General features: G+C 39.9%; 4 protein-coding genes across 11 annotated transcripts; 1 reads left to right on the top strand and 3 right to left on the bottom strand.

Annotated features, from left to right (window-relative positions):
- The first annotated feature begins 576 nt into the window (after positions 1-576).
- tcta (T cell leukemia translocation altered) lies at positions 577-1,367 on the top strand. The gene is made up of 3 exons (XM_019892517.1): positions 577-938; positions 1,027-1,078; positions 1,164-1,367. The coding sequence occupies exons 1-3, from the start codon at positions 728-730 to the stop codon at positions 1,204-1,206; spliced, it is 306 nt and encodes a 101-aa protein (XP_019748076.1). The 5' UTR covers positions 577-727; the 3' UTR covers positions 1,207-1,367.
- Positions 1,368-2,242: 875 nt separating this feature from the next.
- glyctk (glycerate kinase) lies at positions 2,243-9,985 on the bottom strand. 7 transcript variants are annotated; one of them, XM_019892513.1, is made up of 6 exons: positions 9,829-9,985; positions 8,750-8,801; positions 7,821-8,176; positions 6,991-7,142; positions 5,940-6,115; positions 2,243-3,580 (listed from the first exon to the last, which is right to left on the bottom strand). In XM_019892513.1, the coding sequence occupies exons 2-6, from the start codon at positions 8,783-8,785 to the stop codon at positions 2,708-2,710; spliced, it is 1,593 nt and encodes a 530-aa protein (XP_019748072.1). In that variant the 5' UTR covers positions 8,786-8,801; positions 9,829-9,985; the 3' UTR covers positions 2,243-2,707. The 7 variants fall into 7 exon arrangements, with proteins under 7 accessions (XP_019748072.1, XP_019748075.1, XP_019748073.1 ...); XM_019892516.1 differs by having other exon boundaries at positions 7,821-8,190; positions 8,622-8,801; positions 9,829-9,984; XM_019892514.1 differs by having other exon boundaries at positions 7,821-8,190; positions 9,829-9,984.
- Positions 9,986-11,903: 1,918 nt separating this feature from the next.
- On the bottom strand, positions 11,904-18,103 carry LOC109529201 (PRELI domain containing protein 3B-like). Its single transcript, XM_019892447.1, has 6 exons — positions 17,365-18,103; positions 15,451-15,619; positions 14,748-14,837; positions 14,400-14,470; positions 14,217-14,319; positions 11,904-13,702 (listed from the first exon to the last, which is right to left on the bottom strand). The coding sequence occupies exons 1-6, from the start codon at positions 17,394-17,396 to the stop codon at positions 13,583-13,585; spliced, it is 585 nt and encodes a 194-aa protein (XP_019748006.1). The 5' UTR covers positions 17,397-18,103; the 3' UTR covers positions 11,904-13,582.
- Positions 18,104-20,633: 2,530 nt separating this feature from the next.
- tubb1 (tubulin, beta 1 class VI) lies at positions 20,634-24,258 on the bottom strand. Of its 2 annotated transcripts, XM_019892444.1 has the most exons (4): positions 24,120-24,254; positions 23,197-23,305; positions 23,018-23,128; positions 20,634-22,474 (listed from the first exon to the last, which is right to left on the bottom strand). In XM_019892444.1, exons 1-4 carry the CDS (start codon positions 24,174-24,176, stop codon positions 21,324-21,326), a joined length of 1,428 nt encoding a protein of 475 aa, XP_019748003.1. In that variant the 5' UTR covers positions 24,177-24,254; the 3' UTR covers positions 20,634-21,323. The 2 variants fall into 2 exon arrangements, with proteins under 2 accessions (XP_019748003.1, XP_019748004.1); XM_019892445.1 differs by lacking the exon at positions 23,197-23,305 and having other exon boundaries at positions 24,120-24,258.
- Between the last annotated feature and the right edge of the window lie 3,142 nt (positions 24,259-27,400).

The raw sequence follows: 27,400 nt of genomic DNA, 5'->3' as shown, positions 1-27,400 counted from the left end.
CACACACACACACACACACACACACACACACACACACACAAAAATACAGATCTGTCACTGATTTGGAACAGTCATATTTGAGTAAAAGTAGCATGTCACCTATCGAATTATCTATTTCAAAGAGGCCTAACCTATCAAGCACAACATTTTATCTAGAAAATATGATTGATAAAAACATAATTTAAGTGAAAGAACAAAACGGCCAACTCCTTAGTTATCGTGATTTTCTAACAGAAAAGCATTCCCTACCAATTTAAAGAATTTCATTCCGTTAAAAAAACTCCATCCTGAGGAGAATATTAGAATTAAAACTACATACTGTGCACAACAAAAGATTACGCTTGATGGTGGACCACAGCATACTTGGGGTTTGGCACACCCATCCGCGGATTGTATTATTATTATTGTCTTTTCTTTCCTTTTATTTTATTTTTGTCAACCCCCATGCATCTTTAATGAGTGTCAATTATACGTGAATTTTGGCGCGAATAGCGTGGGTCAACTATACGTTATACTGTATTATCAATTTAAAAAAAGAAAAACAAAACAAGAAAAGGGTGGGTTGAGCTACGTAACGTCACTTAGTATCCCTCAACACACTTCCGTAGCCACCGTAGCCTGCTTCGCTCCGGCGAGCTAGAGGCGTTTGTTGTTCTACCGATCGAGCGATGTTCGACAAATGTACTTGTCTATTTACACGACAAACGCTGGGAAGTAACCGGGCATTATGGAGGAGCCTTGGGACTTTGAATTTCTGTCCCGTATCGCCGACGGCTGCTTGTCGTTTCTTTCCGAATTCGTGGAGGACTGGCTCGCCAACGACTTGAGAGTCTCCATATTCAAAATCCTCCTCACCTGGTTGATTTTCAGTCTCCTGGCTATTCACTTTGCTTGGAAGGTTTACGGCAACACGGTGAACGACATGTATTATCGCCAAGGTGAGCATTTGTTTTTACTAGAATTTCTACCTGGTTGCTCGGGTAGAGGTAATAGGGTTGAGCTGACTTGCTGTCTTGTTGCGTTCAGGTAGCGGCCAGAACGGGGGGACACCTGACACAACAGCTGGCCTGGGGAGCTGGTAGGTATCCGCACACTATTAGCGTGTTACTCTGTGTTGTTTTGGTGTTTTTGTAGAGCGTAATGTCATTTTGTCATTGTTGTAGGGGGAGCACATCGGGGGAACCATTCAAATCTCATCGGGATTAGCCAGACGTCTGAAACTCCCAGAGACAGTGAATGCACCTTCAAATTCTGACTATTAAGGGTTTGTCGTCAGTTTTTATAAACTGTACATGCTCCTAGAACACGATTGTAAATACAAAATTGATTCTAAATATTGTGTCTGATTATTAAACAAGATGCCTGGACTCACTGTTGTAGCTCACTGTATATTGTGAAAAACCTCCTGTAGATTTTGCAGAGATGTGAGCCGATGACAAAGGTGTTCGCAGGGATGAATGAACCTCCAAAGCCCCTTTTTCCTCGAGGGATCCCTAAAGTGCGAATGGAACTTCAATGCCGTGATTTACTCACATTAGATGGCGCAGGAAAATAATCTTGGCAAGTTGATGACATGAGGCACTACTCCTCTGGCATCAGATATCAAAATATTAACCCAAGATAGATTAGCCCATATTTCAATTTTCAATTTAATAAAAAAAAAAAAAAACTGGTCAAAAATTTAATTTTTCAATATTTGTTTTTAGTTATGTTTCAATCTATTCCACACGGTTCAACAAGGTGATGGCAAAGAAAACAAAATATTTAAAATTAGTTAAGTTTTTTTGTTGGTGGGTTGTTGTTGTTGTTATGCAGATATCTGTTTTAAATATAAAATCGATTTGGTGTTCCATTTGTATTTGTTATGAGAGCCCCGATTATAAAATTACATAGGTGTCTGGTATAACCGCATGTCGGACATTCCCTAACAAACCAATCAGTGTCAAAATTAGATGGTGGGCCAGGCCATTTGCGGCCCACCATCCACTTTTCAGCGGTCCGTGACATGACAAAATATATAATAAAAATAATATTTGACATGGGCCACAACGTTACCGATAATTAAAAAAGGTGAAGGCGGGCAGAGTGAGCAGGGAGGGTGTCAGAAAAATAAGTGCCATTAATACTAAATTTGTACAATACCGTACAACATTTCTCAATACTCGAAGATTCAAATGAACCATTTATGATTAAAAGAATACAATTTATCTTCAAAACACTGCAGTGAATAAATATAATTCACTTTTAGAGGCAAAATTGTTTATTTCACATTGTGCTCTATGGCTGATTTATGAAGACATCACATTAATGATCCCCCAGGACCTGAAAAATGGCCATCTTATGACAGTTTGTTGTTGTTTTTGGCTGTGAAAGTGGAGATGTGATTAACTTGCTGTTAAATGCAGAGCTGAATATTCAGTGAGATAAAGGGCCACCTTAAAAACATGGAAAATTTCTCAACTATTTGCCTTCAGACCTTAAACAGAAAGACAGATTAACTAGACAATACAAACAATATATAATTGCTTTCTTGACTGACTTCAGCGCGTTTCAGAAGTTGAAGAATTTTAAAGTGGCCCTTTCATCCTTCCATTTATACATATTTGGCCCTCAAACAAAAACGTTTGGACACAGAACTGTGGGGGACTTGGTCCACAAATAGCAAGGGTTCACTGTTGTGGATTCAGCTCAAATTACACTCTCAGTCCTATTTGGCACTGTGTGGAATTAGCAGAATGTGCACATCCATGACATTGGTGCAGGTTAATCCTGGGACAACTAAGTTGCGTCCACCAGAGAGATGTGTAAAAAAAGTAAAGGAATCGTTGTTTTTAAGGAAGCTGACAATGTCGAGCTGTTGTTTTTGGGCATCTTCATACAAGCCTGCATCCGTGATGGCTCCCGCCGCCTCGGTGGGGCCATCCTGACCGTCAGTTCCGCCACTCAGGAAGACGGGACTGTCTGGCAAGGGTTGCAAGCCTCTCAGCTCCAGTCCCACTCTCATAGCCAGCTCCTGGTTGCGACCCCCACGGCCGTTTCCCGTCAGTTGCACGGTGGGCTCGCCCCCCGCCAACACGCACGTCGTGCCCTTTCCCCGCGAACGGGCCTCCTCCAAACTCTGCATGACACGATGCAGGTCCCCACTCTCTACTCCCACTGCCGGTCCCAGCTTCAGCACCTCTGCTGTGACCTCGGATGGATTTTCCTCACGGGAGCAGGCGAAACGGGCCAAGAGGCCATAAAGACGAGACACTGACCTCACATCTCCGCACACTGTTGGTGACAGTACAATTGGGCGGAAACCCAGCTCAAGTGCTTGGCGGCCCGCACGCTGGAGGGCAACGCTGTTGGAGCCGATTACGTAATTGGTAACGTGCCCTGCCTCATCTACTTCAACTTCTTTTCGTGGACTAAGTCTACCCAACACGTCCTCCACAGAGAGAGGGACAGAGTCAAGCAAATTGTAGCGCTCAAGGACTGCCAACACCTCCTCACGACATATAGGAACCCGCACAGTGGGGCCGCTTGCTATCAGGTCAAGTGGATCGCCGATCACATCTGACAGGATCAAAGCCAACACCTGTGGAGAAGAGCGCACACTGAAGACACATCCATACAAAAATGAAAACCAAACATTGATACTGAGTCCCGATCCGATACTCAATTTATACAATTTGTTGGAATCGCCCATATAAGCTTTTATAGAGAATGAGGGAATCCTCTGTTCGAGTGCATTTGATTTGTTCAATGCTAAACAGTACATTTACATTGTAAAGTGACTTTTGCAGGCTAAAATGAAAGACTCCGCAGAGCTACGTAGTTGTTGCAAATGTGCATGACTTCATCCATCTGGAAACCATACTATTGAATCATGACCAAGTTAAACCAGTGAGAAACAAGCTTGTGTTTAACCAAATAATTTACACCAACTTTTATTTGAGGATCGTCAGTTTGGATGCGTCATGAACCTGTCTATCGCTCTCTCAACTCGTTGACGAAGGCAGACTGATCTTTCAGCTTGCCTCTCCCTCCAAACAAAGTCAAACCCGCCGCTCTGCCTGTAGTGGAGCTGAGCGCAGGGGAGGTTGTTTGTGTGTGTGTGTGTGTGTGTGTGTCACTAACTACATCACGACTAGTTATAATAATCAAAAACAAAACGTGTAATATAAAACTAAGCCATTTTGTTCTATTTGGCAAGATATTTGCACATTTGTTTAATTTTGTAGGTTTTAGATCTTTAAATGTTTAGAAATAAAAATCGATATTTTTCACCCAATTCTGGATTAGGTGAAAATTGGATTGGGGCATCCCCAACAGAAATGGTAACATCAGCCATTCTTGTATAAAGAAAAAAAATTCTACCAGTGGTACAAAAGGGAAAAACACTCACTGTAATGGGGAGCATTTATCTCCACGATGATAGCTTTTTCATTGACATGATCCAATAGAAAAAATAAAATTCTTCTGATAAAAAAAATACATATATATATATTAAAAATTATATATATATATATATATATTTTTTTTTTTTTAATCTAAAAGAACTGAAATTCTGTTTTGTTGTTTTATTTAAACAGCAAGAAATGTTATTTATTTCTTTTCTAAAAGGAAAAATGTAAAAAAAAAGAATGAGAAGAGAAAAATCACAGTAAAATGAAATAAAATCAACCCTCCTTGTTTTTGGATAAAAGGAAAATTCACTAAAATAAGATTTGACTTTCTTCTTTCATCACACAGGAAGTTTGGATCTACCTTTTCTACTTTGGAGTAAATCGCAGTAAAATATAGATTGGTTGCACACAAATCACCTATTCCGAAAAAAAATAACAGAAAACAAGATTCATATTATGCAACAGTGATTTTGATGCTAAGAATTTTTGCTTGAGTGATGTCTCAAGCATCTGAACAGTTTTTTTCCTGAAATAAAATACCACCAACATCAATGGAAACGTGTAAACAAGTGTATCAGCTGTTTAAGAATGAAATCAAATGGTATTCTATCTAGTCTAATACTGCACTACAGTATACTTAGCGACATATTTAGTATTGTAGTGAATTGGAAAGCATTTGATATATTGTGCACAAGTCTGTAGATAATAATTATCATATCAGATAGAAATAGTATTTGGAATTGACAAATATTTGATATACTGATCATATAAGTGAGATTAAAGGGGTCGGACCTGATAAACTGATACTTCATCCTAGTCTTTCTCAAATGTGGATATGTAAGTGGGTATTGCATTTCTCGTGACTGCTGACTACAGTATTGCATTTCTAGTGACTGCTGACTACTGTGTAACTTTCTCATGTTGCTTTCGTTGATGCTTTGCTTCTGTGGTATTTTTGTTTAGTATTTTTTGTATCAATGTGTTTTACTTCTCTATTTTATAGGGGAAAAAATCATTTTGTTGGTAAAATAATGAATCACCAATGTAACAAATTTACATTTAACATTACAAACTTTCTGCACGTTATTTAATAGTAGCAGTAGTATTTAGTAGTGTGTGCATGCATGACTTGGGCGTGGGCGCGCGTGTGCGTGTGTGTGTGTGTGTGTGTGTGTGTGTGTGTGTGTGTGCGCGCATTATGTTATCGCTTATCAGAAGCTGCTTGTAATGGTCAAATTTCTGCCATGTTTATGGGTTTCTGCATTCCATTGAAACACGGTGATCTAATCCGAAGTAGACCCAACGCTGCCATATTCTAGCCATATTTCATCTTTTTTTTCCTACTTTCCCAGCTACAGAAGAGTTTTTCCCACTCATTCCCATGAAAAAAAAACATACAGTAGTTGATTGCCATCATTGGCGCTCCTTGTTAGAGATCCCGTTGTTGTCATTTCACGTCGATGGCGCACAGACTTAAGATATTATTTAATTTTAAATCATCTCTTAAGTGGGAATTCAACAAAACGTCAAAGTAAATGCATAAATTACCTGAGCCGGGTGAGCGCACTGTGCCAGTCCTCCGCCCTTTAACACGGAGAGGGCGCGTCGGACCGTGTTCAGCTCCTGAATGGTGGCGCCAGCGGCCGCCAGTTTGCGGGTGATATCCAGTTTTTCTTTGAGCGTTATTGGCGAGACGGGTGCAGGTAGCAATGCAGAGCCCCCACCTAATTTTACAACAACAGTGCCTGTCAACCAAAGAACTCGTACATAGGATGGTAGCAAGGGTCACCGCTATGGTGCCTGTGGGCACTAGGTAGCACCCAAGGTCCACATGAGTGATGGAGCATTGTGATTTTCAAGGAATTCTGTGTAGGTGATCATTTGAAAATGGAAAGACAGGCAGAGATTTATAGAAATTAAGTGTCGCATATTGATATTTATAAATGTTCTAATTGTGAAAAGTGGGAAACCTTTTAAATGATTAGTGTCTTCACATAAGTGCATGTCATGAATTATTAATAACTAGTGCTGTCACCAACTGATGTTTTAAATGCATGACAGAAACACCCCAACAATGCTACGAGAAGGCTAATTTCAAAATAAACCTTAGCGTATCAAATAATATATGGACATCAATGCCTAAGTACACTTTTATTTTGAAGTTGTTCCCAGCAGTGTGTCACAGCTGTAATAGCTGATCTGACTCATCTTCCAGACTGTTTGGTGCGTTATATTTACGTTGAGGGCACTACAAAAAAAAAAAAAAAAAAAAAAAAACTAATTATGCTGACATTGTATTGTACAGCATCCGTTGCCAGCAGTTAGCACATAAGTGCCCCATAAAGGCTGGGTGAAACACGCACACACCAAAAATATTGCTACAACATACGTATATTTGTATACAGCGGACGCGACTATTTGCTGGATATAAGGACCTGTGTAATAAACCCCACTTTTAATAAATGAATTTGTAATCCGATTATGCATTTTTCTTCTTGAACTGTAGTGGAATGAACATTTTTTTGTCTTGCGAATACATAATGCCATGACGTGTATTCCGTTACTCTCCAAGCCTGTATATATGAGCTTGTTATTGTACCTGAAATCAGCACAAGAAGCAGGTCTTTCTCCGTCAGTGCACGTGCTAGCTGAGCGATGCATTCTGCTGCCTTCTGAGCGTTCGCATCGGGCAGGTTGTGTTGCGCGCCCTCCATGACTTGGATACGGCTTTTTTCTTTTAACAGCAAGTGGCTGCAATGACAAATTTCATTAGTTGGAGTGCCTCCACAGTTGTGTCAATAATGTCAGTCAAGAATTTTAAGTATAAAGTAGTAAAGTCATAATAAAAAGCTATGAACATTTAAATTCATTTTCATCTCAAATGTATTTTTTTTAACATATTTGTCTTTTGACCTTATTCTTACATTTGTACATTTTACAATAATCTTCTCATAATATTATGACATTCTTGTAAAATTATTCTCTTGAGATTATTACAAAAAATTACAAAAATTTAATTCTCACAAAAGTCTGACTTAATTTTCTTCAGATTTTTTTGGGGGGTGAGGAATCATAACATTTTTCTACTACTATGACAGTTTTATCCTTGTAATACGACCATCAGAAAATTGACTTCTCACAGATCACAACTATAGTTTTTCTTCCACATTATTGTTAAAAAAAAATAACTATTCCGGCATTATTCTGAAATTACTTCTTTTTTGTAACTTAATTTTCACAAATTTACCTGTAATCTAACAACATTATTCAAACAAATTCAGACTTTTTTGTCATAGTATTCCAACTTTATTATCATGAACGACAACTTTTTTTATCGTATTTTTTCAACTTTATTCAAACTATTACATACCATACTAATTCTAGTAATAATAATTTAAATAACGTTTCCATCTTGTTGCTTTTGCTTACTGTTTGCCATGCTGCCGTAATGTCTGCTGAATGCCATGCGGCACGCTGATGATTCCTCCCACCAAGTGATCTCCCAGAATCCTCTCTGCTTCGGTGGCCATGCCAAGCACCGCTTTTCCAAAGCCCACCACATGCACATTGTTTCTTAGCGTGAATTTGCGAGTGCCGCTGCCAACAACCACCACGGAGTCGTCTTGGCGTTGCAAACTCTGTCGAATGGCGACATCCGGCTGCACAGCTTCCACTGCCGCCGCAAACAACTCACGCGCCCGGCAGTATAGTGACATTTTCCTCCTCCCCAAGAGAGCCAAGAATGGTTGAGGCCGGATCAGGGAAAGAACACGAGCCATAGATGCCTGAAAGAGTTTGCCTGAGAGCAGGAAAAAACATATATACAGCATAGTTTTCCAGTGGTTCTCCAATGCCACTTTTCCATTGCACCAGTTCTAACCAAAAACAACCTGGTTCCACCTTCTGTGGTCGCCTTTCCATGACACTTTTTTCGAGGTTTTGCGATGACAATTGCACCATTCCTCAAAACCTCTTCCAACCTTCTATTCATCTTTTGAGCTAAAACCTAAATGTCAACAGTATACAACAAAAACAAAGGAATTTACTTTGCCGTTCCAAAACTTTTGGTGGGGACTGTATCTTGACACAATGCTAATCTGAGGTTTCGTCATGTCAACGAAAATCGATGGATCACTTTGAGTCAATTGGCTTCATTAGCTACATTCACAAGTTGCCATAAGTTAAAACTGATAACTGATTCACACGTAGAGGCCCACTGCTGAGACCTACCTGCAACAAAGTTGAAATGGAAGCTTCGTCAGTGTGTTTCAACTTAGTAAGCGAGCTAGTGTTTCAAAAGTCAAACTACCAACTAAAAAAACAATGCATCGTGTGTGTAATGATTGACTTGGACTTACCACATGAGGCAACACCATTACCTCCACTGCACACATCTCGTCATTTGTCCCACTGCAGGGTGTGCATAACCAACATAAATGGAAAAGAATACGAATACGTTTTTAGCAACCAAGCCGTTTTACCGGTAACATTTGATTCATGAGTTGTATTTTTAATGCATCAGGTGAAACTTAATTCAAAACATCTTAAATGGGAGTAAGCACATACCACGTGTTTCTGCTTAACCACAAATAAAGTTCAGATGTTCTAGTAGACCTTGCCTGACATTTTTGCTTTCGAGCAGAAGTCTCACGGTTTTGTGCAAACACTAACTGCTATTTAGAACAATAGTCTTTTTTTTTTTTTTTTTGCATGAATTGTGCATGTTACACGTAACATTAAGGGTGGCAATTTCAACTCTGTAATGTTTGAACACATAAGGAGCAAAGAGTTCTGTCAACACAACAACCCTTCAGAAACACCTCAGGTTAAAACTACAACACAAAATGCGAGGCAGTTATGATGAGGCGGAGTCACACAGACTGAGGAAGAAAGTATAGTGCCTTTCCCTCTGTGCCACAGACAGGCATAATGGGGGTGTGGGGGGTAGATTTTCAAACTAATGAATTGTGAACAAGTGACAAAATGTTTCGATGAACACCTGCTTGAGTTCAGCGTTAAGTAATATGTGTACCACTGATCATTTGCTTCCCTGGTTGAATGACTATTTAAAAAGTTAGATACTGTACTGTCAAATGTACGCAATTAATGTGGCCTTTATTTAATTCAATATTAACTGACAACTTAATTTGGTGTGAACCAGAATTGTAAAACAGCAGTTGGCTGATTACTTCCTCAACTTCTGAGTTTGAAATAAATAAGTTGATGTCACTTTTTTTAACCAAACACATTACACTGAATTTTACTTATCCGATACCACCAATTTCCGACTGTATCACGAGTGAATATGGTAGATATTTTCATAAAAATTAATAGAATTTACATGCTTTTTTATGACGATGGCACCTGACCATTACCTCGAGTGAGACGTCGGCAAAACCGACAAGAATCGTCCAGGTACGTGGTAATAGCTCCATACCTCTGAATTTCTTCGGAGTTGATTCAAAATCCATATTGCTAGTTTACGCTCCAACGTGACTGGAAAGTACAGCGACACTAATTATTACTCAAACACGTCGAAGCTATCGCTGCACAAATCAGAGCGTTCTCGCCTGCCTCTTTTGTTGTTTTGGTCAGCCAAGCAGCGTAGAGGAGCGTTATCGCCACCTGCAGGGGTTAAATTGAACGTACAGAAGTGTGAATAGCTTCTCGTTCTTCTTCTAGTTATGTCATGGCGGTTGGAAAATAACTTAATGGTGCATTACCGCCATCAACTGATATGGAGTGCATACCTGTCAACCTCGGCTAATAGCTGCCCTTATAAATGATTACGATTCCCCTTACAAAGCAACAAAAACCCGTACAACGGCTTTTCATGCTTTATCAATCCGACCGTACACAGCGATAAAAAAAAATATACGATTGAGGATTACTTTTGCTGGTTTGCCGTGACAATAGTAGCGATCGACGACGGCATTGTCGTTGGCTACCAGCAGGTGAGACGATCTGGATTTGAGCCAAAATGGTCTTTGTGAGATCGGTTCACAATAGTTTTTTTCCCCCGTATAAAAGTTGTAATACGCCGTACATGATTTGAAATGATAAAAAAAACTTATAAAATACGGGGAAAACGTACAAGTTGACAGGTATGGGAGTGTGAGTTCTAATTTCGATCATCATGTTGGGGAAAGAAAAAAACTGACACCCACAAGTATACATCCATCAATTTTCCGATCCGCTTTATCCTCTCAAGGATCGCGGGGGGTGCCGGAGCGTATACCAGCTGTCTTCGGGCGGTAGGCGGGGGACACCCTGAAATGGGTGCCAGCCAATCGCAGGTCCCCCCAAATATCCCAAAAGCATCTTATATTTTTTCCTGCTTGTGCTCAGCCTTAGAATGTCCCAACTAAAACGACTTTTTACGCGCAACAACATCATCAAACATCTTCTATGAATCTCATCCCTATCACACCAAAATAAGAAATGCTCAACTGTTTGTAATTCCCCACAGGTGCATCACCAGATTCATGCTTACCCATCCGTTTCCCTGAGCTGTCCTCATTTCATCAACCTTCATCTGTTTCTCTTTTACAATACTTTTAATTTCCGATTTCCTAAATTTAACACCTACCTCAACATTACCATGTCTTGCACCCTCCTTTGCACCTTTGTCTGACAACTCATTCCCGCGGATCCGCTACGTGCAGGTAGAGTGAATGGCTACATAGCCACAAAAAAATAAATGGAAAATCACAACCACAGCTTCGGATAGTAACTGCCACACATGATTTAGACCACTTTATTGGCTTATCTAACTATCCCTTCATCCAGCTATAGTTGCTTGAGAAAGTCTTCGGCCCTCTTTTAACCTGACTCAACTCGAGTTTTTATTTTGCAAGTCAGAAAGGGCAAAAAATATAATAATTCTCTTGATGTGCAAAACTGATAGCGACGTACACGTACACTAAAAGACTTGCAGCTGTAACCGCAAGCAAAAGGTGGTTTTACAAAGTATTAACTCGGGAGGGTTAAAAATTTCGCGCACCCCTCTTTTCAGTTTTTATTTCGAAAAAGTTTAAATTATCGTATGAATTAAAATCCTCTTCGCAAGGGTGTCCCACTTTGTGTTGATTTTTCAGAAATGCCACAGTAATTCTATTTTTATACAGTATAAAATGATGTAAGGCAGCAAGTGGTTTCCATGCCTGTCTCACGTTTCTGGGGGGGGGGGGGGGGGTCAAATCTGCCCTGGATATACTTATGCAAACTTGATTTATAAATGTACGTATTCATAAGATATTCAGACATATATTTAAAGAAATGTTGCTGTAATATTTTTGTCACATAATGTAGAAAACGTATGGTCAAAGCAGTCAATTTGTTTATCAAGTCCCTTATAACAATTCGGAATTTTAAAGCACATTGACCACTGGACTTAAGGAACCAGGGTAATTTAAAGGATAATTCAAGTAATATTTTAATCAACGAGCCAAATTCTGGGTTTAAAACTTTAAATCACAATCCCTATGAATAAGACATAAAGAGTTGATAAAGTAACTGTACAAAATCATCAAAATGCTTTTATTAGCATTCTCTTGAGTTGGCATGGCCATTTATTTTACAAAGGCACAAGTTACAATTTCCAACTCACTTCATTTAAAAGTCTAATGAATAAATGCGTTACATTCACAGTAATATGCTGAAAAAAAGCCCAACCCCACACTGTCTTATCGTAACAGTATGAAAACCTTTGCGAATGTTCAGCTCTATCTGCTCCTTCTAAATCTGCAGCTTTGTCGAAAGTGCAAATGGAAAACGACTGCAGTCAAGGAGCAGCTTTCATATCTATGGAAGCACAATAAGCAGCTGAGCATTCTAGATTTCCTCAAAACACCCCAAAGGTAACTTGATCCCTTCATACAAAATAATATTTTACTATTTATTAAATAATGCCTAATAATTTACAAGCTTATTTACTGACATCCAGTACAGAATGTTATCAATGAGGTCTCAGAAGAGTGTTGGAAGATCAAACTCCAACAACTCAAAAATACATAAATAAAATATGTGCCATTGACTGTCTTCTGACATGCAAAACCACTTCAAAGTACCTAACCACCACCAAGTGAAACTAGAACCATTTCTTTGTATCGATGCTTTTGCAACACCGTGACAATGCACGTTTTGTTGTGCGCTCAATTGTTCTTCATGCCACAATTGGCATGTTTGCTTGACATGTACCATGTTTGTGCTCGATAACAACACTGACTATATGGTGCGTTTTTAAGGCTGGATTTACATTACAGGTTCAAGTGCCGGATTCTAAATTTAATCCCGATATCACGTTTTTGTTTTTTTTGGGGGGACTGTCTCCAGTGACACATACAGTATCTGATGCGGCTGTGTTTACACTGGCCGAAAACATGAAACAAGATGTAGACAGCCAAATTGCACTGAAATAACTCACTAGTGCCAACAGCGGGCAGTGACAACACAAAAGTAGTAAACCGTAATACACAAATAATACAAATATTAGTTGGCCTGTGCTGACACACAATTAAAACGAGAGTAACATTGGCAATACTGTAAGTCACTGGCACAGTGGCGGCCATCTGCAATTACTTTGCTTATTTAAGGACGAACAAACCTCTAATGTAGCTTGTTTAGTTGTCTATATGCTTTCAGTGCAATTTTGAATGACAGCAGGTTTTCGTTTTTGTTGTTTGAGTCGATGCAAGTGTGTCCACATCAATCAGTGTATTTTGATGACAGCGAGTTAATACTGATGAGATATATTCCATCTAGACGTATACTTCCACACTCACATTGGCACATAAGATTCTGATTTGTATCCACTTTTGGAAGAGTCCTGATTCTGATCTGAAGATCTGAAGATATCTGATCCAATGTTTTTTTTTTCTTCTTTTTATGCTGCCATGACGCATATCCCACTTGTGCACTTGAAAGCATTAAAAAACAAATCTGACCTTAAAAAAAAAAAAAAAAATCACTTGAACATGCACTGTAAATTCAGCCAATGAGATTTTGGCACTTGTTTCCTCCCGATTTCCATGGTTCCCTGAGTGCCTACCCCGATTCCCAAAATTCCATCAGAGCCTGGTGTTTCTATGCAGGTCCAAATGCATTGTCACATAACACACAAGAAGCACAAGGCAGTGTTAGAGTATCACCGGGGCATGGGGATGCTTCACTGGAAAAATAAGAAGCAGAGGTCATTTGTCAGTGACGGTGGCAGCGGCCATTGGGCTTCGCATCGTCCCGCGTGCTGTTGCAGCAAGTTCCTCGATTTCGGCGTTGAGCCGCCGGATCACCCATTCCACGGCTTCACGGCCCTGGAGAGAGAAAGAGAGACAGAGACAGAAAGTGACAGAGATACAGTGAGTGAGTGAGTGAGAGTGGGAGAGAGGAACATGAAATAATGAAATACAGTCTAAAGAGATAAATGAAGCAGCAAAAATGTCCAGCTTCCCAGGTAGTATTAGAGATAAAGTGGGCGAGTAATCGATTCATTTGAGTTTGTTAGAACATTTCTTGTTTTGTTTTTGCAATTCCATTGCAAAAACTGTGTTAGGTTCACTGAAAGCTCAAAATCATCCACAAGGGCAAATGAAAGTGTGAATGCGTGTCAATGTGCTCTGCGACTGACTGGCAACCAGTCAAGGGTGTACTCCAATTTAAAAAAAAATGTAGCAATGAATGAAACTAAAACAGATTAAAAATTAACACTTGAACGCTTGAAAACTTTGTTCTGCTCCTTCAAAAATTTCTGGACCTCCTAAAAGTTATGTCTTATATTTTAAGTGCAGGCACCAAGCAGTCACTATGAACGTGTGGTAAATCTCCTACCTTTCCCGCATTGGTTGAGATGGTGCTTGCTAGAATGCCCTCCAAGTAGCTGCTTAGACTTACTCCTTTTACAGATATGATGGCTTCTTGTGTCAGGATTGTTCTAAGGAGAAGAATTTTTAAAAAAAATACTTAGGAATTGTCATTCTTGTTTGTTGGATCAGTAATCTTCTATTAACCTACTTTCGAGAATCTTCAGGGTGGGGTTTATACGTTAGCTTCTCATCCACAGACACCAAGTTGGTGAATGTAATCTGCAACGTGGGGAGAGATATCACAAAAGGGCAAAGTTGGCAGATGAGCCTCAAAACAATACAGCACAACTCCACTCGATTATACAACAGGCAAGTTTTCATCCCAAAAAAGGTCATTAGCACACTACTTCACAACCATTAAAAAGTGGATCTACGAGGGGTGTGTGCATTAAAAACTGCCAACGTTTGTATCAATAGCCTTATAAATGCATTTTTTTTTTAAATTCCATATCAGTCTCATTTTTATGTAAGATGACCTAAACTATTAAATACTCACATTTGTGGACTGAAGTTGCAAACTCTTCTCGAGTGGATCCACGACTGAGTGCTCTTGAATGTACGTACACGTCCGCGTGTTGCCAATGATCTGGGGACAAATGTGAAGATAGAATTTTGATTAAACCTTGGGAAAATATAGATAATGCCAAATACTATCCATACATCCATTTTCTAGAGGGCTTGACCTCATCAGGGTCTTGCTCGTTAGTTGGAGCCTGTCAGATAGATTACAAAAAAGAAAAAAAACAGCTGCCAAAAAGTTCCCCACTCCTGCACTAAATGATCCACTTGTAATCACACTCGGGACAGACAATGCCGTGAGCATCATTGATTTGAGGGCGGAATTAAAAAAAGATATTCATTGATGTGATCGCAGTTGGTGAGCACACATCCTAAGACATCCTTGTAGAAGTCAGCTGCCGATTGAGCGATGTGTGTTCAGACTGCAAAGCTGCACAATAGCTCGCTTTAGCCAGTTGTCCTTGCAGAGGTCACGAGGGCCGCGAAACAGGAGACGGGCACCAATGAATTTAGTGTTCTCATGAGCGCTTGTTTTAACTCAGAAAGTTACATCACATGCCGTCACGGGTTGTAGCGCTAACTTGGTAATCAGAGTTACTACACTGCAGCCAGAGCAGGTCCAACTCTTCTGTCCAAAGACAGGAATAGCACTGTGGGAGAAATTGGTTTGGGATACTCACAGACTTGACGATAGAGGGAAGACCCCACTCAGTGCTGAGAAGCCTTTTGCTGTGGAGCCGGCCCTGCTTGTCGATGGTCCTGTCTAAAACGTCTACCCCGAACACGCTGGGATTCATCGGGTTGGGGTACTTTTGCATCGCTGCCTTGGTCACAGTCTCCCAAGGATGACTGTTGGAGGGAAAACAAACAGTCAAGGCCACTTTCAAAGATTTAAAATGAATACAGCAGCACATGACGGCCCTTCCTTTTTGGGTTTGCATTTGATTATTTTATATTTGTGGAATTAAAATGAATGAACTAGAAGTGTTTTTCATTCAGCTATTTACTATCCATCCATCCATCCATCCATCTATTTTCTGAACAGCTTTATCCTCACAAGGATCGCGGGACGTGCTTGAGCCTACTCCAGCTGTCTTTGGGCAGTAGGCAGGGGACACCCTGAACCGGTTGCCAGCCAATCGTAGGGCATACAGAGACGAACAACCATCCACGCTCACACTTACACCTAGGGACAATTTAGAGTGTTCAATCAGCCTGCCATGCATGTTTTTGGAATGTTGGACGAAACCAGAGTACCCGGTGAAAACCCATGAAGGGTTCGAACCCACGACCTCTGCACTGTGAGGTCAACGCACTAACCACTTGATCACCGGGCAATATTTACTATAATTATATTTTTATGCTATGAACAATGCACAACATGAACGAGTTTTACACAAGTGAATCAGAATCAGAATCATCTTTATTGGCCAAGTATGTCGAACACACAAGGAATTTGTCTCCGGTAGAGCACGCTGCACTAGTATAATCATAAAGAAGGGAGAGTGGAGTCGTGAATAAAATACTTGAATTAGGGCCTACGGTATCTCGACCAGTTGTCATTTGAGATAATAACTTTAGTAAAATGAAGTACCGCAATGAGAAGTACCCGCTCAAAAATCCCATTCATCTACATATATGAAAGTTTTTCCAAAAAAGTAAAGCAATAATTATATTCCCTGGTGACGAATTACATTCATGATGGAGTAGTTACTAGTTCAATGACGTTGGATGGGAAGTAACTACTAACTAGTAACCACAAATAATTACTTTTCAAAAGTGTTTTGCCCAACATTGTTAGCTAGACACTTTCTAGAAAAATTTTGTTTTTGGAAACTACCTTCTCTCTGTTTACAAAGACTGTAGTTTGTACAAGCAGAGCATGTCAGCTAGCAACGATGGGTAAATATTGAAACGAAGTTGAATTTGTTTTGGGAATAAGTCTCTGATATGTCATGAATATTTAGGTTTGATAGTCCTACGGCATTTTGCACGTGGTAGGTTTGATTAGCTTAAGAATTATGGCAGGGTTCATTGGTTAATAATAATAACAACAATATAATTCTCTCCTGCAAGGAATCCCAGGACCCAAAAGGTTAGAGAAGCCCTGACGTCGGGGGAATAAAGTATCAGAGTCGGGGTCCTTTCAGAGAAAACTTGATGCAGTTTTCCAGCTACTGAGAGTCGAAGGTCATTCGTGTCTGGTTTCCATGGAGACGCGTGCACCCGACCAGACAACGAGAGGATAGTGACGTCATAGTGGGAAAAGTAGGGGAAAGGTTACCCAACTACACGGACCGCTTATGAAATAGGGACGCCGCCGACCTCATGTACACGCACCTTTTCACACTTGTCACACTCTACGATTATTTCAAACTTACGAGCTACGATATCATGAGTGACCTAAGGCCAACGAACATGACGACAAAATAAAAGTCTATCGGCAGCATGCTATCTTCTTAGCTGGCTAGCAAGGTATTTTTCCGTTTGAAGCTACTCGATTTATGCCCCCATGTATTGTGTAATCCATTCACAATACGACAGTATGACGTAGCTTGACTACCACAAAAAAAAAATAGCGCTTTGGGTCTCACTTGAATATGTGTTCCGATGTCCAAATCTTCATAGCGCGGAGAGTTGCGGTCGGATGGGTGAAGGTAATTCGCCGGGCTGATCCGTTTCACTGAGGCCGGTGTGCGAGATGCCGGCTTGAAGTCAAGACAAGCGTAAGTCCCTCCCCGTGTCCTTCCTCCTCTCGTTCGCTAGAGCTGTCACGTGACGGGGATGACGCACTTCCGCCTCAGTCAGCATGCAGCATGGCGCGTGACCGGCCTGCTGTCACTCACTTGGGGCAGTGAAATGCTGATGGCTTATTAAAATAGCGCTCAGTGACATAATAGGAGTTTTTCCTTTCAGTTTTTTGAGAACACGTGTACAACAGGGTGGGCCAAAAAGGTTTACGCTTTAATGTTATTATTTTATGTATATTTTTTAGTACATTCACAGTTGTCTTTCTTATCCGAAATCCATCCTTTCCAGACTCTCTTTATATCTTTCCTCATCGTTTTTTTTAATCTTGCATCCTTCCGTCCATCATTCCTTATGGCTCCTTCCTTCACTTAAACCTGATTTTTCTTTTTCACTCTTCCCTCCTTCTTCCATTATTTTGACCTGCTTTCTGTCTTCCTGCCTTCCCTACTTGCGTACTGACCTTTGCTCCTTCCTGCCTTCCTTCCCTCAAACCAGCTTTTGTGTCACATACCTTTCCTTCCTTTGCTTTATTTTTTGCCTTCCGTCATTCCCTCCTTCCTTCCATCTCTTCTGCCTGCTTTGCTGCCTTCCAATCACCTCAGATTTACCTGTTTGTTCTTTTCTTTTGATCTTTCTTCCCTCCTAGCCTCCCCTCTTTTTTCTTTCCTTCATGCCTCCTTCACTCACGCCTGCTTTTATTAATGCGTCCTTCCTTTGCTACTTTTCTGCCTTGCTCCCTGGCCTCCTTTCTTCCACCTCAGCCCTGCTTTTCTTTCTTCCTTTCTTTGTTCCACCCTTACTTCCTTTCTTCCCTGGCACCCATTTGTGATTTTGAGTCCTTCCTTTTTCTTTTGCATGAAACTACTTTTCTGCTTTCTTTGTTCTTGAATCAAATATTTCCCGTTATTCACGGCACCTCTTAAAAGAAACAAGTTGATTTAAAAAGTACATACTGTACTTACTTTTGGTCAACCCTTGTAATATACCAGAAGAATAGAATGCTTTTTGTCTTTTGTTAGCGAGTATTGCAAAAACAATCATTGGTGTTATACAATTGTCCTGCACGGAAGGTTGAAAGTTCTGCGCAACCTTGGAGGAGCAAGGACACATTTTGAGCTGCTGGCTGCACAATGTCAACAGCAAAAGTTGTATTGTAAATGGCATTCATAGACCAGCATGTCTGGTTGTATATATTTTTTTATTCCTTATAAACAGAAAAACTTTAATGCGGCTGTTCTGATTCTTTCACACAAAATGGCAATTTTATTTTCCCAGCATTGCGACTTTTTCATGTAACATTACGACTTGAGTCTCAAAGCAGTATGACTTTAATTCTATAGCTTTACAACTTTATGCTTTGAATATAACATTGTTTTCTACTCAAAATGTGACTTAGTTCCCGAAAAAAAATCCAAACTGATTCTCGCAGTAATTTTTTTTGAATGTCCGGCTTTATTCGGGCGACTATGACTTTATTCTCTGAACGTTACAACATTTTTCTCTTGACATATTTATTCTCACAGTAATATATGATTTTTTTCCCATAGTATTGCCACTTTAATCTTGCAACCTTATTCTATTATTACTACACTCTATTGTACAATTGCTTTTCTTAGAGCACACAACTGTTATCACTTACTTTTTTTCTCATGACTTTACATATTAATTATTGTAGCATAATAATTTGTAGCGCATAAATTTTGACTGACCCGTAACTGTTTTTTTTTTTGTTTCCTCCCTCAAAAACATCGACTTTATTTCTGTAACCTTCTGAGACTTTTTGGAACATTAAACCTTTTTGTCAAGTTGAAACTAAAGTTGCAAAAAGTGGAATTACTTATGTTTCCTGTTGTTCGTCATTCCAAAACGTATTTTCGGAGTTAAAGTGAACTCATTAATCCTGTATGGTTTTGGTGAAAAATAATTGACACGCATGTTAGCCTCTGATCACAAACCACAATGGAATACTTGAGTCTAGATAACTTTATTTCTGTACTTATCACATTGCACAGACACTCAAGGCAGTAAAATGTGTAATCTCAAAGTCCCAGGCCGCTCACAGTGGGAGGAAACAAAATGACAGCCAAGCACACTTTATCAGCGTCATTACGATCCATTACTTAGTTCGAGTCGAGTTAAAATTCTGTAAAATAGTTGAATTATACAAAGGAATATTAGCGCCACGCCAAAAAGAGACTAAATGAAAAATATGCTGTAAAATAAAGGTGAAACATTATGACAGTAAAGTTGTGAAAGAAAAAAAAGTACAACTTGTAACATTACAATAATAAGGCCATCATTTACAAGGGGAATTACGGTGAGGGAAAAAAAACACTGCTGAGAAAGTCGTAACATTATGGGAATAAAGTTGTAATTTTTTTCCACACCTCTCTTGCTGGATTTAAGTGGCAATCTTGCATAAGTCTGGCCATGAGTTGTATACTGTATTACTTAATTCTTGCAATCTTACAATTTTTTTCTTGTAACCTTCCAACTTTATTTTCATAACTTTGCGACTTCAGTCTTGCAACTTCACAATGTTGCTTAAATCTGGAAACTTTGAGACTTTATTCTGTTCACTTTATGATTTTATTCTTGCAAATGTATGAAAATTTTCATCATTTTATACGAATAACATTCCGACTTTAATCACGTCAATTTTAGACTTTATTCACATAACATCACAACTTGATGCTCAAAATTTCATGGCTTTATTCTCGTAATTTTATGACTTCATTATTGTAATTTTATGACTTTACAGTATTTTCATGACTTAACTTGATTCTCGTAAGAGTCTGACTTTTATCGAGTCACAACTTTATTCTCAAAATGTTACGGCTTTTACTCTGATACCATTCCCACTATTATTTAACAACATTTTGATTTCTCGTAGCAATGCTATTTTTTCCCATAGCATTGCAACTTAACCTATTATCTCTCTCTCTCTCTCTCTCTCTCTCTCTATATGTGTGTGTGTGTGTGTGTGTGTGTGTGTGCGTGTGTGTGTATGTATGTATATATATGTATGTATATGTATATTTGTTAACATGGTGTATTTTTCATTACGTTTGCATAACGTCTCTGGAAAGGCTTTAAACAAACTAATCACAAATCATATGAAATACAGATTTCTTAATTAATACAGAGACAGTGACACCTTTATGCAAAGTCAAGTATTTCTCCAGCTACCTGTAGTCTAGAGGACCCATGACAGCTCAGGCCAATTTCCAGAAATCCATCCATCCATTGCGCTTGTGCTCATTAGCTATAACCCATCTCAAGTGACTTTGCGCGAGAGGCAGGATACATCAAAAATGGAAAATTATGGCCTTCAGTGAACCTAACAAGCATGTTCTTTGAATGCGTAAACCCATATAAGCAAAGGGGAGAACAAACTCCACACAAGATTCCCCCGAGCTGAGATTCGATCCCGAAACTTTACAATTGTGAGGCAGACGTTTAAAGCCACAATTGCTACCCTATCGGCAAACATATTCTATTCAAATAAATCAAAGCTACAATCCATCTTAAAGCAACACACAACTGAATCTGTATTGTCCAGTGTGTATAAACATTAATAGTGCAAATATCAATGTCATCTGATTCCCTGAAAAAAAGACAAGCCGATTAAGTATCAAAATGACACATTCAAATCATACTCTAAAAAAATTTCATAAACGAATGAAGGACAATGAATTTTCAGTGGCGTGTTGCTTTAAACATCAGTACAGCTAAATAACAAGTGTATAAGTATTCCATAGCACCATTTCCTCACAGATTTTGTTCAGGCAACGTTTCAAGGTCAGTCCTCATCCACGGTTTCTCGACTCGTTTCTGTCACTGTTTCCTTCATAACTTCCATCCGAGACTGAATCCTTGTGGCTGTAGACTTGTCAGGCAGCTCCTGCTCGTCTTCATCCTCCATTTCGGACTCCATGTCAGCCGTGGCGTCTTGGTACTGCTGGTACTCCGACACCAGGTCATTGAGGTTGCCCTCGGCCTCCGTGAACTCCATCTCATCCATGCCCTCTCCCGTGTACCAGTGGAGAAAGGCCTTGCGCCTGAACATCAGCGCAAACTGATCGCCCACTCGGCGGAATATTTCCTGAATGGCCGTGTTGTTGCCAATGAACGTGGAGGCCATTTTAAGGCCTCGAGGCGGGACGTCGCACACAGCGACCTTGACATTGTGTGGGATCCAGTCCACAAAGTGGTTGCTGTTCTTCTGCTGGACGGCTAGCATTTGTTCATCCACCTGCTTGGTGGACATCCTCCCGCGAAAGACGCCGGCAACTGTGAGGTAGCGGCCCCGTCTGGGGTCGCAGGCCGTCATCATGTTGCGGGCGTCAAACATCTGCTGGGTGAGCTCGGGTACGGTAAGGGCGCGGTACTGCTGACTACCGCGCGCGGTCAGCGGGGCGAAACCAGGCATGAAGAAGTGAAGGCGGGGGAAGGGCACCATGTTGACCGCCAGCTTCCTCAGGTCGGCGTTGAGCTGACCGGGGAATCTCAGGGAGGTGGTGACCCCACTCATGGTCATGGACACCAAGTGGTTGAGGTCCCCGTATGTGGGCGTGGTGAGTTTGAGTGTGCGGAAGCAGATGTCGTAGAGCGCCTCGTTGTCGATGCAGAAGGTCTCATCCGTGCTCTCCAGGAGCTGGTGCACCGACAGGGTGGCGTTATAAGGCTCCACCACCGTGTCGGAAACCTTTGGCGAGGGCATTACACTGAAACTGGTCATGATCCGGTCAGGGTACTCCTCTCGGATCTTGTTGATCATAAGGGTCCCCATGCCGGAACCTGTGCCCCCGCCTAAGGAATGAACCAACTGGAAGCCCTGCAGACAGTCGCAGCTCTCACTTTCGTTCCTCACCCGGTCCATCACCTGTTCAATCAGCTCTGCCCCCTCCGTGTAGTGGCCCTTCGCCCAGTTATTGCCGGCACCCGAGTTGCCTATATCACCATAACGAAGGCAAAAGTTGGAGGCACAAACAAAAAAGAATAGACTTCTCCGACTGCTCTAAGTGACTCAGAATATGTAGTTGTTGTCATTTTACAAACGATAAAAAGTACAGTATATGCCTGTGAGTAATTATATTATCTGTCGACATGTTGTGCTTCACCATTTGTGTTCAAATGTATGTTGCGTCTACAACTCAATGGTAAATACAAATTTCTATTACATGTTAGCATTAAGCTGGCAAACCATTCTTAAGGCAGCATTGTTTGTTTCTTTTACATAACTTGTAATTCTCTTTGTTTTATGTTCAGTTTGACAGTAAACTTCAACTGGAAGCGGAAAATAAACAGTTTGAAGTATCTTTTTTTAAGCAATTGTTCACCAATTGCCAAACTGCTGCTTTTTGCAAAGTGAGTTGAAATTAGTTCACTCGATTCAAAAATCAGCCGAATTACAATTTGTATTCCAAAAAAATTGAAATTACTCATATCACAAAGCATCATTTGTATTCATAATATTTTGGACATGCAGCACACCATGAATGAAGTTGTCCGGCCTAAAGAGAGCACCGATTCGACTCCCTCTGATGCTGTCCATGGTTCCAGGCTCCAGGTCAACCAGCAGAGACCGAGGCACATATTTGCCACCTGGACAGAGAATGGAGACATATTTGTCGTTGGGAATTCTATCATGGACTCTCTTGATGACGCCTTACCGTGTGCTTCATTGAAGTATACGTTGACTCTGTCCAATTGGACTCTGCTGTCACCCTCATAGATGCCCGTCTTGCCTATTCCATGTTCCTCGCTGATTACTTCCCAAAACTGAGAGGGAAAAGGTCATTGAAGGTCATTATAGTCCTTTACGTTTTTGTTTGTTTGGGGTTTTTTTTGCATTATAAACATACTCTTGAATAGTGTCCCTGTTATGAGATTCTAATATTCTAATTTACAATTAAGTCAATTATTATTATTATTATTAGGCAAGCACACTTGACTGACATATCATCTGTGTGTCGCTTATTATCTCGTTCCTCTTTCGTGTTTTGCGTTGGCCACGATAAAAACAGAATGACCCACCCTCAGCAGTCTCACCCTTATCTCCTCCCAGAATGTACTCACGTCACTCATGGTTATTGGCATCGGGATTCTACACTTTGAGTCATAGTGTCGCAGTATTGCAGAATATTGGTGAAGAACCAGGATGGCCTAAACTTCCACTGTTATCCGCACTAAATTGATTTTAACCATTCATTTGGAATCCCCAAAAATGTGCATTATGTATTCATTACCATAATTTTGCTATTAAGTTCGGGATGATAGTATTACATTAGTCTCAATTTAACTGTCTGACAAAAACAGTTATTCGAAAAATTTGAACAACAAAACAGATATTGTTTTAATGTTTTACTGTATTACTTTTAGTTTTGTTATGTTTAGTACATATAGATTGAAAAAAAAAATTACAGTACTTTGTCTTTCCAAATTCATTCATTAATTTTAAGGTAATTTTCAGTTGAAACTTTTTTATTGGCAAAAAATACACAATATGTAATCACTGTGAGTGTGTGTGTGTGTGTGTGTATATATATATATACACCGTAAAATATATCATTTCAGAGCAATTCAGTTTAATTACCTTTGAGCCGATTTGGTTGCCACATTGTCCAATTTGGAGATGTACAATTTCACGCATGGTGACGCAGGCATCAATTGCAGTTGTTTTAGCGGGTGGGTGCCTCTGATACGCCAGAGGGCTCGAACTGGTTATATGTAATGACCAGTGATGTCATCATTGATGTCAAGGAGGGAGGGAGTGTTTTTTTTGTGTGTGTGTGTGTGTGTGTGTGTGTGTGTGTGTGTGTGTGTGTGTGTGTGTGTGTGTCGGGGGGGTGTCACACCACTAGCAGCTCCCATTTCAAATTTGCACATTGTGAATTTCTGATATAGACCAATAGCGTTATTGGTATTCCTGTCTAGGCATTTCTGTTCATATTATCCTCACTTTCAGGCACAGGAGAAAGCACAAGAAGTGTTTCTTGCCTACCTGCTGACACAAACATAACACGAGGTGACAGGATCCTTGTTTTCTATCGACGTCTACCTGGGATTTTTAAAGATGGAGTCAACAGTTTTCGTGTATTTCAGTTATGTCAAACAACTTATTCTTCTACTATGATACCTTGGAATGTTAAAATACTCCTTGAAACGTGGCCTATGCCACAGGTGTACAACTCAAGGCCCAGAGGCCACATCCGGCCCTCCACATCATTTTACATGGCCCGCAAAAGCAAATCATATGTCAACTTCATGACCCCTGATAAAATCTATCCCCAAATTTTAAATTGTCATGTGTAATAAATAATACTGAGATTTTGCAATATTTTGTTGTTACCCTTTTACAGTACTTTGAACTATAATTGTATAAATTACTATCCTTGACTTTTGCTTGCAAAACTAGTAATCTATCAATATGTTGTGCAATAATACGATGAGACGAATAAACATTGTTTTGTTTTCACCATCATAGCGGCCCTCTGAAGGAAGCTGTAACTACAAAGTGGACTCTGACCAAAATGAATTTGACACCCCTGGGCCAATAGAGTTACAATGCAGACCATTTAACCATCAAATTTATTGCATTTTTAGAACAGCTTGGATGCTGGAATTTTTTTTTCCTTTTTTTTTTAGTTTTTTTTTTTAATTGCTTAACCAAACGACCCTCAGCTGTTCTGTGGTATCACGTGTGTGTTCCTCAGCCTTTAGATAACATTTTGTCACCTTAGTGAGTTGCATCATGACTCCCTCCCTCAACTGTCTGCAGCGGGGATAATTCGCCAGCTGCACAACTCATCTACACTGACCTTTATGTGTTTTGCCCCGAGCTCCTTCCTTTTACTTCTTGATCCATTTTTGTGTGTATGTGTGCATGTGTGTCTCTTGTCTGGTTTGACTAACTTTGTGTGGAAAGCTCACGTGTGATGTATGCTTTCTGGATGACCTAAGTGAAACCTAGCTGACAAATCTTAGGCAACTTTTGGAAGAGTGCAAAAAAAAAAAAAGTTGAATCATAGAACCGGAAATGGAACTCAACTGTGACCATAGGAAAGGTTTACCTGTTCAGTGGATGAGAAATTTACAATTAGTTTGGTACATAATGAGAAATTTACAATTAATTTGCGATACAGTCACAAAGCTTTATTAATTATAGCAATACATACAAAACTCCCGTAGGTGACAGTGATGCTCTACACAAACACCTTTCTGTACTTTGTTTTCATTCGTGTGTGTCAGGCTCAAACAAATGTACTTTTAATTTTGTTACACAACATTATTGTCTTTGTTAAAATGTGACTTAGAGGAGACACATTACAGTATTTACATTTTTCACAATTTCACACACTTCTCAGGTGTCTTAAAGGTCTGTTTGCAGTTAAAACTGCTAGCAAAATTTCTATGTAGCTTCATTTAACTAATCTCTCCCTCCTCCTGTTTCTGACCTAAACTGTATCCTTCATAAACATTTATGAGCATCATTATCAAACCTGGCATACAATTCTGACAGTGCATGGTTTTGATAATGCATATCCAGCCTCAGGAAAATAGCTGCATTAGCAATACTAAGCTAGCATTAGCAGTGCAGACCAGCGAACATCAGCCATGGCGGCTGGCCTGGTTTGATGATGTATTTCTAATGAAGTGTTAATATAACTCTGAATTGATTGGTTTGAACTTTTATTTTTGAGCAATATACAATCAGTGTACCTGTCAAAAAGAAATAATTTTCACATCACTTCTGATTCCTCTCAGCTCCCTGAGGTCCTTACTTCTGTTTGCTATCTTTTTCCCAGTCGGCAAATGACGGGTGAGCATGGTTTTCTACCACAATCTTGGAAAAGTTCTGAAACCCAATGCAATTGGTCAGTTGCAGAGGGTGTGCCTTCACTCACCAAATGATTGACACCTGTCAGTTACTCTCTTTGATTGGTTGTTTTTCCACAGCCGCGGTGGTTTCTTGCAAATCAAATTAGAGGTGCAACATGGGGTCAGAGAGTATCATTTTTTAAAAAAATCACAGATCATTTAGGGACAATTTAGAATGCTCCATTAACCTGCCATGTGCTTTGGAATGTGGGAGGAAACCGGAGTACCCAGAGAAAACCCGTGCAGACCACTGTGCCGCACCTCCCAATCCCATGTTGACAATTAAGGTGAACATTCAAATATGTGCTGCTTATTAAGAACTAACAAGTAACACTGTTACCTAACATCAGTCGAAAATAATACTGCAGCTCTGCTTATCTTTTCCCATTGACATAAGTGTGTTCTTGTACAGGTGAACTCCAGCCATTACTTCAAAATGGCAAGTCTTGGAGCCTGTAAATCAGCAATGATGTCACAAATTGGTTTCCTCAGCAAGACATTTTCAGAAAAAGGCAGATTAAATATACTTGGTATGTCAATTTGTTGAATAGGCAGACACCCTTGAGACCCAACTACTATTATACAAGCCATCAAAAAAAATGCATTTTCCATCATGTCTTTTTTAAGCATTACCATTAAAAAATGTAATAAATGTTTTGCAAAAGTGATGGATTGTATTCAGTTTACATCAATGCAACTGCACGGGTTTTCTCTCTTTTGATTTGATAAAACACAAAGGAAGTCAAAGATGCGTGTCTTGGATTTTTGAAAAGTGGGTCAGGTTGTGATTTTAGTCAAATTAAAAATGCCACATCTATGACATATGCATTCCTCCATTTCAGGTCCTTGCAAATGATGGCAAGACACTTAGCACTTGAACATAGTACTGTATGTATATGTATGACATAATGTTCGTGTTGTGATAGTCACTAGAAAGTGAAATTGTGAGAAAATGTGATGCTGTTCATGAGTAAATGTTGAATGCCCTGTAAAAAA

Source organism: Hippocampus comes, unplaced genomic scaffold, assembly GCF_001891065.2.
Source record: "Hippocampus comes isolate QL1 unplaced genomic scaffold, H_comes_QL1_v1.1 scaffold137, whole genome shotgun sequence".
In the NCBI taxonomy this organism is placed as follows: domain Eukaryota; kingdom Metazoa; phylum Chordata; class Actinopteri; order Syngnathiformes; family Syngnathidae; genus Hippocampus; species Hippocampus comes.
The sequence above is the reverse complement of the archived record's forward strand: the minus strand, read 5'-3'. Positions and strand labels throughout refer to the sequence as shown.

Bases quoted from the DNA above. Each gene is read 5' to 3' on its own strand.
- tcta (XM_019892517.1), top strand. From the start codon at position 728: ATGGAGGAGCCTTGGGACTTTGAATTTCTGTCCCGTATCGCCGACGGC. The intron at 939-1,026 runs GTGAGCATTTGT...TGTTGCGTTCAG, and splicing joins CGACATGTATTATCGCCAAG to GTAGCGGCCAGAACGGGGGG. The intron at 1,079-1,163 runs GTAGGTATCCGC...TCATTGTTGTAG, and splicing joins ACAGCTGGCCTGGGGAGCTG to GGGGAGCACATCGGGGGAAC.
- glyctk (XM_019892511.1), bottom strand. From the start codon at position 8,221: ATGCTGTATATATGTTTTTTCCTGCTCTCAGGCAAACTCTTTCAGGCA. The intron at 7,143-7,820 runs GTAAGCAAAAGC...TTGTCATTGCAG, and splicing joins TTACGGCAGCATGGCAAACA to CCACTTGCTGTTAAAAGAAA. The intron at 6,116-6,990 runs GTACAATAACAA...TTGTAAAATTAG, and splicing joins GCTTCTTGTGCTGATTTCAG to GTGGGGGCTCTGCATTGCTA.
- LOC109529201 (XM_019892447.1), bottom strand. From the start codon at position 17,396: ATGAAGATTTGGACATCGGAACACATATTCAA. The intron at 15,620-17,364 runs GTGAGACCCAAA...TCCCTCCAACAG, and splicing joins ACATCGGAACACATATTCAA to TCATCCTTGGGAGACTGTGA. The intron at 13,703-14,216 runs GTAGGAGATTTA...TTCTCTCTCCAG, and splicing joins TCTCAACCAATGCGGGAAAG to GGCCGTGAAGCCGTGGAATG.
- tubb1 (XM_019892444.1), bottom strand. From the start codon at position 24,176: ATGCGTGAAATTGTACATCTCCAAATTGGACAATGTGGCAACCAAATC. The intron at 23,306-24,119 runs GTAATTAAACTG...TTTCCCTCTCAG, and splicing joins GCAACCAAATCGGCTCAAAG to TTTTGGGAAGTAATCAGCGA. The intron at 22,475-23,017 runs GTGTGCTGCATG...ATGGTGATATAG, and splicing joins GCCGGACAACTTCATTCATG to GCAACTCGGGTGCCGGCAAT.